General features: G+C 35.9%; 1 protein-coding gene across 1 annotated transcript; it reads left to right on the top strand.

The window, feature by feature from the left end:
- The first annotated feature begins 175 nt into the window (after nt 1–175).
- Nucleotides 176–9,909, top strand: LOC101501249 (protein FAR1-RELATED SEQUENCE 5-like). The gene is made up of 2 exons (XM_004491594.4): nt 176–2,438; nt 9,538–9,909. Exons 1-2 carry the CDS (start codon nt 282–284, stop codon nt 9,709–9,711), a joined length of 2,331 nt encoding a protein of 776 aa, XP_004491651.1. The 5' UTR covers nt 176–281; the 3' UTR covers nt 9,712–9,909.
- Nucleotides 9,910–10,120: the final 211 nt, after the last annotated feature.

The following is a 10,120-nucleotide window of genomic DNA, read 5'->3' as shown; positions in this document are numbered from 1 at the left end:
AAAATGTTTGAGGTGAAAAAAATAGAAGAAAAAAAGAACTCATAATATGCTTTGTAAATTTTATTTAATTATAAAGTCAATTAGGTAATTTTAAAAAGAAAAAGTAGGGTTATTTTAATTTTGTAAGCAAAGTGATTCTAAAATGTAGTTAATTATTTTAAATAAATGACCTAGGTAGGTAGCTAGGTACCTTTACGAAGTGAAGTGTTGAATAATAACTAAATTTTGAAGTGGAGAGCAGCAAAGGTGAAGTTATTTTTGATTGATTGTATGATTTGTGGATGGATAACGATAACGATGTTGTAGAATTTGATATTGAGATTGACGAGGAGGAAGAGGAAGAGGATGATGATGAATTGGAATTGGATTTGGATATGGATTTGGGAGAAAGCAGCGGTGCAGTGTATTTCCCAGAGGCGGGGGATCTGGAACCTTCGGAGGGAATGGAATTCGAGTCTGAAGAGGCTGCAAAGGGCTTCTATAATTCATATGCTCGTCGTGTTGGGTTTAGTACTCGCGTGAGTTCATCTCGTCGTTCAAGAAGAGACGGAGCTATCATTCAGAGGCAATTCGTTTGTGCAAAGGAAGGGTTTCGCAACTTGAATGAGAAAAGAACCAAAGATAGAGAGATCAAGCGTCCACGTATAGTTACCAGAGTTGGATGCAAGGCCTCCTTATCTGTCAAAATGCAAGATTCTTCTGGCAAATGGATCGTCTCTGGTTTCGTCAGAGAACACAATCACGAACTTGTTCCACCCGATCAAGTTCACTGTCTTCGCTCCCACAGGCAAATTTCTGGATCTGCAAAGACCCTCATCGACACTCTACAGGCAGCTGGTATGGGTCCTCGTCGAATTATGTCTGCACTCATCAAAGAGTATGGTGGTATCAGCAAAGTTGGCTTTACCGAGGTTGACTGTAGGAATTACATGAGGAATAATCGCCACAGAAGTAGTTTACACGGTGACATTCAACTTGTTCTTGACTATTTGAGACAAATGCATGCCCAAAACCCTAATTTCTTCTATGCTGTTCAAGGTGATCACGACCATGATGACATCACCAATCTTTTCTGGGCTGACCCCAAAGCAAGGTTGAATTACACTTTCTTTGGAGATACCGTCACTTTTGACACTACTTACCGCTCTAATAGGTATCGATTACCCTTTGCTCCCTTTACTGGTGTTAACCATCATGGTCAACCTGTTCTCTTTGGTTGTGCTTTTCTAATCAATGAATCCCAAGCTTCATTTGTCTGGCTTTTCAAGACATGGCTCATGGCCATGTCTGGACGCCCACCTCTCTCAATAACAACCGACCATGATTCTGTAATTCAGTCCGCCATAATACAAGTATTCCCCGAGACTCGCCACCGTTACTGCAAGTGGCACATCTTCAAGCAATGCCAGGAGAAGTTGTCTCACATTTTCCTCAAGTTTCCTAATTTTGAAGCCGAGTTTCACAAATGTGTTAACTTGACTGAATCAATTGACGAGTTTGAGTCTTCCTGGTCCATACTTGTAGATAGATATGATCTCAGGGACAATGAATGGCTTCAAGCAATACATTCTGCTTCCAGACAGTGGGTACCTGTATATTTGCGAGACACGTTCTTTGCAGAAATGTCCATCACTCAGCGAAGTGATAGCATGAACTCTTACTTTGATGGCTATGTGAATGCTTCAACCAGTTTAAATCAGTTCTTAAAGCTTTATGAGAAAGCGCTTGAAAGTCGCAATGAGAAAGAAGTAAGAGCAGATTATGACACAATGAATACTTTGCCAATATTGAGGACCCCATCTCCTATGGAGAAGCAAGCATCCAGGCTTTACACAAGAAAAATTTTCACGAGGTTCCAAGAGGAGTTGGTTGGCACACTAACATTCATGGCATCTAAAGCCGAGGATGATGGCGAGGTCATTACTTATCATGTAGCTAAATTTGGAGAAGATCATAAAATATACAATGTTAAATTCAATGTTTTGGAGATGAAAGCGACTTGCAGCTGCCAAATGTTTGAGTTTTCAGGCCTTCTTTGCAGACATATTCTGGCAGTCTTTAGAGTTACCAATGTCCTCACTCTTCCATCTCATTATATACTCAAACGTTGGACAAGAAACGCCAAGAGCAATGTAATATTGGAAGAACATTCTTGTGATGTATATACTTACTATTTGGAATCTCACACGGTTAGATATAATACTCTCCGACACGAGGCCTTTAAATTTGTTGATAAAGGTGCAAGCTCCCCTGAAACTTATGATGTTGCAAAGGATGCTTTACAAGAAGCTGCTAAAAGAGTTGCACAGGTAATGCGAAATGAGGGGAGAATTCCCATCAGCAATGGAAAGGTTAGGAGTCACTTGCTGAATGATGAAAGTCGCGCTAATTACACAAGTGGCTGTCAAGAACAAAGCTTGGGCCAGCATTCGAACAAGGTCAGAATTCCAATTCATGGCTGTTTTTAACTTATTCTATGTGGCGTGTTAAATGTATTTTACTTTTCATCCATGATCCACCATATATAAAACTAATATTGAATCATCACCCAATAGCTTAAGGTCTTATAGAATAATTTAAGATGGTTGTAGAGCCTCTATGATAAAAGTGGTTAGCAGTTTGATACTTGTCACTATCATTCTCCTAAATAAAGTAGAACTCCAGCACAAGGTAGGTTTGACTTGTGCATTGGCCACACCTCAAGTCCAAAAGGATTTGTGAATGAGGGATGTGCTAGAGATGTTAGACCAATCTTTAACTTTCAGTTATACAACTTAAGCTTGTCAGGATGTATGCAATTTATGGTCTAAAATCTAAATGATAAGCTAGTTATTCATTTTATTTATACATATTCAGTTGAATTTAAAGTTAAACACTTATGAATTATGATATATTTTTTACAGTAAACTAGCTACCTATTTGCTTCTAAAAAAAATTGATTTTGAGACAATTATTGTTGTAAAAAATAATATATTTACATCAATTCATTTTATTAATTGAACAAAATTGGCCTTTAAAAAGATAAATTCCTTGTGTTCTCCCTAGGTCTCTCTTCTGACCAAGAACTTTACATTTTGGTGTTTTAATCCTTAATAAATTTGGTCATGCGGAAAAGTGATTGATCACTTGATACTCAAAAACAGATTACATGAGGAGATATAAATAGGACAGGAAATTAATTCTGTACAATCAAATAGGAAATAAAATTAAAACAAAAATCATAATTAATATAAACTAATAACTGTACAACATCAGAAAATGATTATGATCTCATAATCAACACTCTCTCTCAATCTGGGTGGTAGATGTCTATTATGCCCAAATTGGATATGATATTCTCATATGTATTTCTTGGAAGACCTTTAGTCATGATGTCATCTGTTTGGTTGCACGATGGTACATGATCAATACTTATAATACCATGATCAATCTTCTCCTTTATAAACTGTCAGTCAATTTCCACATGTTTTGTTCTATCATGGTGAACAGGGTTCTTTGCAATGCTGATGGCAGCTTTGTTGTCACAAGATTCTCATGGTGTAATTGGTTTGAATTATGATTTCATTTAGTATTTTCTTCAGCTAAATTCCTTCACAAATGCCTTGTGCCATGACTCTGAATTCAACTTCTGCACTGCTTCTAGCTACCACAGGTTGTTTCTTGCTTTTCCAAGTAACCGTGTTTCTCCACACGAATGAGCAATTACTAGTAGTTAACTTTCTGTCTGATGTACATCCAGCCCAATCTGAGTCAGTGTATACTTCGATACCCTTATTTGTGTTTTTTCTGAAATGAAGACCTCTACCTGGTGTACCTTTAAGGTACTGCAAGGTTCTGTTCACAACTTCCACGCGAGCTTCGTTAGGACTTGTCATGTGGCGACTTGCCATGCTTACGGAAAATCCAATAATAGGCCGAGTATGAGTTAGGTAGAACAATTTTTCAACTAGACTTTGGTACCTCTCTTTGTCAGCTAGTGGACTTTCTTTGGGGATGCTTCTGCTTACTGACTCCATAGGGGTATTGGCAGCCTTACACCCGAGCATTCCCTAAGAAATTTATTCCCTCTTTTATTTCCATCCCTAAGAAATACTTAAGTTGTCCTAAGTCTTTGAATTCAAACTCCCTAGCCAAGAGTTCTTTCAAGTGTCTGATTTGATTATGATCATCTCTTATGATAATGATATCATCAACATACACAATGAATAAAGTTACCTTTCCTTCCAATGAGTGTTTGACAAACATAGTGTGATCAGATTGGCCTTGTATGAATCCATCATCTTTGACAACTCTCGTCAATCTATCAAACCATGCTCTAGGGGATTGCTTGAGGCCATACAAAGATTTTCGTAGCTTGCACACCTTGTTCAAAGTGCTGGATGATTCAAGTCCGGGGGAATTTGCATGTATACTTCCTCTTCTAACTCACCATTTAGGAAGGCATTTTTAATGTCTAGATGGTGTAGTGGCCAATCCAAGTTTACAGCAAAGGATAATATAACTCGTACTGAGTTAAGTTTGGCCACTAGAGCAAATGTCTCTTCATAGTCTATGCCATATGATTGGGTGAATTCCTTTGCCACTAATCGCACCTTGTATCGATTTATGCTCCCATCGACATTGTATTTGATAGATAATATCTACTTACAACCAACCTATTTCTTCCCCTCTGGTAGAACAGTAATTTCCCAAGTGTTATTTTTAATCAACGCACGAAGTTCTTCTGTTACAGCTACTGCCCACTCAGGTTGTTGGAGGGCTTCTTGAATATTTCTTGGAATATAGGTGTTGTCAGTGCTGCTACAAATGCCTTGTATCCTTGTGATAATTTCCCATATGACATGTATCTTTCAATGGGGTGTTGACTACAAGTTCTCGTCCCTTTTCTTAGTGCAATAGAATATCACTGTCAGTTAAACTCATATTGACAAGTTCTGAGTTGGGAATAGTATTACCTGATGAGATCCCATTTTCTAGAGCCTGGTGCTGCTGGTGTAATTTCAAGGACAAGTTCGGTCATCTCAAATCCCCAAAATTGGAATTCTGCATTTCCGTTCAGGTTTAATGGATTCTCCCCCTGAATTCCAACTTTTGAGTGATAAGGTTGATTCTCAAAGAAAATCACATCCATAGTGTGGTAAAATCTTCTAGTTGTGGGGTAGTAGCACCTATGCCCTTTTTGGTGAGGTGAATAGCCAAGAAAAACACATTTTATTGATTTTGGGTCAAGTTTGCTGCAGTAAGGGTTTAGGTTGTGAACATAGGCTAAACATCCAAATATTTTCAAGGGAATTGAGGTGAGAATTTTGCTGAATGGAAAGAGAGTTTGGAGAGTGGAAAAAGGGGTGTCAAAGTTAAGGATACGTGAAGGCATCCTATTTATGAGATAAGTGGTTGAAAGGACAACTTCTCCCCAAAAATGTTTTGGTACATTGGTGGCTAGCATGAGAAATCTTGTTACTTCCAAAAGTGCTTATTTTTCCTCTCTGCGACCCCATTTTGTTGGGGGTATGTACACATGAACTTTGGTGTATAATTCCATGGGTTTTAAGGTAGGACTCTAGTGCTGAATTAAAATATTCGTGAAAATTGTCAGTTCTGAGCAATTTAATTTTTGTTTGGAATTGTGTTTGCACCATATTGTGAAAAAACTCAAATAGTTTCCCAACTTCTGATTTCTCTTTCATAAAAAATACCCACGTGACTCTTGTGTGGTCATCAGTGAATGTAACAAACCATCTAGCATCAGTAATGTTGTTGACTCAAGATGGCCCATTTGTGTTTTGCTGAAGAGAGATAGATCAAGTTTATCCTCTGTTTCTTGTGGGTTCTGTGTTGCATTGCCCTTGTTTTCCCTGTTGCGGAATGGTTTCGGTTTTGATGGTTTTCTGTGAATGCTCCAACAAGTGTACTTAGTGTGACCAGGTTTCCAACAGTGTTCACACCAAGGCCGATTCCTTCTTTGAGCTGAACTCGTTGGGTGAAATTTCCCTTTGCTGCCATTGCTGAACCTTCAAGTGATAGGGATGAAATAGGATTTCCCAACATGAGTTTCCTCCTACTTTCTTCTCTTCTCACTTCTGAGACATTTCTCGAATTTTTTTTAGTGGTTTGATTCCAAGCACTCTTCCACGCACTTCATCAAGATCTTTGTTAAGTCCCAATAGAAATTTGTAGATCCTATCTTTTTCTACCAGCTCTTTGTACTTTTTCTTGTCATCTGTACAATTCCATTCTACCTCTTCATATGTATTTAGTTGCTGCCAATATCGACTAAGGGTGTTGAAGTATTCTGTGACAGAGGAATTACCCTGTTTTAGATCATGGAGAAGGCTTTTAATTTCAAAGATGGCAGATGTATTGTTCACATTGGTGTATGTCTCTTTTACTGCATCTCACATATCTTTGGTAGTATCATAATACATGAAATTTTCTCCAATTTCATTTTTCATGGTATTGAGAAGCCATGACATGACTAAACTTATCTCCAGTTGCCATTTTTGGAGGTTGGGTTCTCCTTTCTTGGGCTCTTTGTAGTGTCCTGTGACGTACCCCTTTTTTCCTTGGAGAAAGATTCAGACAAACCATTCCCATCGAAGGTAGTTTTGGCCATTTAACTTGTGTTCAGTGATAAGAAGTGCAACCCCTTCAGTTGAGCTCGCAAGAGTTATGCCAGTCTCCTTGGGTGTACCTTCTATTTGCTCTTTCTCTGTGCAGCGGCAGATCTTCTCGGGAGCAGGCAGGGGTAATAGCATCCCCTGTATTTTTAATTTTTTTTAATAATAATAATTACTAAATTAATAGTGATAAATTATTAAAATATCTCCAAACTAAATCGCAGCGACAAGCCGCCAACGTCGCTTGTTCTTGATCCCCATACTATGTTTATTATATTTTTCAGATTCTTACTCTTTTCTCTTCTACTTAAATAATTTTGCTTTTTAAATACAGTAAAAAAATCAAAGGTTCTTGTCAACAATAATATTCTTATCTTTATCTCAATCTAAAGAGATTATTCAATTTTTATTAAATCACAACACAAATCGCTAATTATATTAGAAATTATGCAAATATAATAAAATTAATAAAAACTCTATATATAAATAAACTACCTAATATCGAATGATAAACTAACCAATCTTGGAATAGACAAACTCGAACACTCTAGTTAACAACTCAACTACTACCTATTAACAAACTTTTACAGGTTAACCATTGACATATGATATAGTGTGATACTATTTGTTAATTGTGAATTGTTTTGATTAATTTGTGTATTTTTTTAGGAGTGACACGATGTTTAAGCATAAGAAAATTGATGTATTTTTCAAGAAGAAAGTTTTTGACAAAGATAAAAATCGTAAAGTGTATATATTTTATTTGATTGAATTGTGTGAAGTTCTAAACACTTGTGTGAATTGTGTGACGTGTGAAAATTGTGTGAAGTTCTAAAAACTTGTATGAATTGTGTGACATGTGAAAATTGTCAGTTCTTGTGAGAATTGAAATTCTAACTTTTTCAACATGTCGACTATATATGAATTGTGTGAAACTCTAAAAAAGACTTTTATGAATTTCAATTATAATATTTTAGTTAATATTTGTCGCTCTTCGACTCTCCAATATTTTGTGCAAGATCCGTCATTGCCTCCATGGCGGTCAGTGGTAGAGACTAGGAACGGTTCAGATCGAGCCCTGATACCATGCGGAAAGTGTTTGTATTTTCACTTGATACTCAAATTGATTGCATGAGGAGATATAAATAGGACAGGAAATTAATTTTGTACAATAAAATAAAGCTGAAAATCAGGAAACTGATTTTCCCTATAAATGCTATCACTAAATATGAAATAAAATTAAAACAGAAATCATAATTAACACATACTAATAACGTACAACATCAGAATATGATTCTGACCTCATAATCAACAGGTCATTAGTTTTGTTTTTAACTTATGTTATGTTTGAGATTTTGAAGGAAAAGGGAGGGGAGGATTTTGAGGATAAATGAAGGAGTAAAGGGAAGGAGAGTGGTGAATAGTTCCCCTACTTTGCATGAAATTTTATTTTTGTTCATTAGACTAAAAACCTCCAATATGGCGGAACTAAAAAATTGTATTGGAGAAGCGCTTTGGAGAAATTGTATTGGAGAAGCGCTTTGGAGGGTTTCGAATAAATTTTCAAGTTCAATACTTCTCTATATATTACTCTCAAAACATTAAAATATTACTCACTAGTATTTTCATCTCATTCCCTTAAAAAATACTCTCCCAAAAAAGAAGTGTGGGATTCCTCTAACTTTCCATTCCTCCCATTTCCTTCAAAGTCTTCTCCTCCTTTTCCCTTCTAACTCCCAAACAAAGTCTTAGAGTTTTGTATTTTGTCAGTATGATAAATGTATTCACAGTTGGCTGATGTTACATTCTTTTCCCCCTAATTTATTAAGAGTTAATCTTAATCATGGTTTTGAATTAATCAAGTATGCATATTATGTTGAATCTAGTTTTTGTTTGCGATGTTTTTCCCTGAGGGCATCACATATCATCTCAACCTTTTAAGATTTTTGTCTTCGTTAGAGTCTTTTCTGAAGACATTTTGTGGTTCTAATTCTTGGTTTGAAGGACTGAATTCTTCAGTAGATACATATTGTAGACTGAATTGTCTAATGCATTGTGGATTTTGGTATTAGTGATGTTTGCTGCACATGCACAAGATTTTGGCTGTACACTTGGATAAACAGACATTTTGGTCTCTCCAATATTAAGTGAATCTATTCCTACCTTTTACTATTGGACTATCCTCAACCTGATTTATCCACCTTATTGGATTTTCCAACACATACCCAAACCACTTAAGACGAGACTCTACATTCTTTTCTACAACAGGAACTATCCCTACTTTTTTTCTTCTAATGATTTCATTCCTAATCGTACTATGTCTCGTATGACCACTCATCTATCGTAATATTTTTATCTTTGTAACTGTTATAAATTCAAAAGATCGTTTTAAAGCAACATGAACAAACATTTGTAATAAGCATTTGGACTTGATTAAGCCAACTCATACATTTGCAAAATTACACTAAGATTTTCAGGATCATCTATTTTTCTTGCTTTACATGGTTATTCTTTCCATCATGATGTGCATCTCATAATTTCATACCGATTGACTGGATATCGTCTGACAGTTGTTGGAACAGAAGCATTTGATATTGGTGTACTTCCATGTGAATTTCAATTTGCCTAAAAGTCCTTTCAGCTCTGCAAATCTATTTTGTTCTTGCATGCATTTGGTAGAGGAAGGTTGAATAATAATGAAATGGAACTACTTTCTTATATATTTTGCTTGTCTTTCATTTCCCTATTTATGAGGATTTGTTACTCTTCCCTTCGATGTGCTTTCTCTAATTTCTTTCGAATGTTATTTTCTTAAATTAATTTTTTTACCTAATAGATTTTACTGTATCATAAGTTTTAAATTTATGATAATTCATACTCAAATATGCTTTGTTTATCGTCATTGCTTGATATCTTGCAGGATGATATGGATAAGCATATCACAAAACTTATGAATGAGCTTGCGTGTGCAAATCGAAAGTGTGAAATTTACCGGTCCAACCTGCTCTCTGTTTTGAAAGCTGTTGAGGATCACAAGTTAGAGTTGTCGGTAAAGGTGGAAAACATTAAGATAAGCATGAAAGACGACTTCTGAGGATTGTGAAGTACATAGAAACAGATAGGAAAACAAATGGAAAAAATATTCATTTTTTTCTTTTTGGGCAATCTAGTTAATGCTCCCATGAATAACCATTATGATTAGCTTTTGTAGAAATTGATAGTCATTTCATCTTTTGCCTTCTCGCACTCCCTTATAATTTATAAAGATGAGATGATTTGCGGTGTTTATTAATTATTATCTTTTATAGCTGTAGTGCTTCAATATGCAATTAATACTTTTTTAAAGTTCAATAATTGGTTAACTACTTATTATCTCTATTCATACAATGAGCTAATTCGTTTGTATGATGCTGGTCTTCAAAATAACGAGCTTTATGTAATCTTCTTAAGGCTATATCCCAGGTTAGTTTTATCCAATTTCACAATTTGCAGGACTTAGAAGC

This window comes from Cicer arietinum, chromosome 2 (genome assembly GCF_000331145.2).
Source record: "Cicer arietinum cultivar CDC Frontier isolate Library 1 chromosome 2, Cicar.CDCFrontier_v2.0, whole genome shotgun sequence".
Lineage (NCBI taxonomy): Eukaryota > Viridiplantae > Streptophyta > Magnoliopsida > Fabales > Fabaceae > Cicer > Cicer arietinum.
The sequence above is the reverse complement of the archived record's forward strand: the minus strand, read 5'-3'. Positions and strand labels throughout refer to the sequence as shown.

Excerpts from the sequence above, each read along its gene's own strand:
- LOC101501249 (XM_004491594.4), top strand. The coding sequence starts at position 282 with ATGGATAACGATAACGATGTTGTAGAATTTGATATTGAGATTGACGAG. Across the intron at positions 2,439-9,537 it reads TGGGCCAGCATTCGAACAAG|GATGATATGGATAAGCATAT; the intron begins GTCAGAATTCCA and ends GATATCTTGCAG.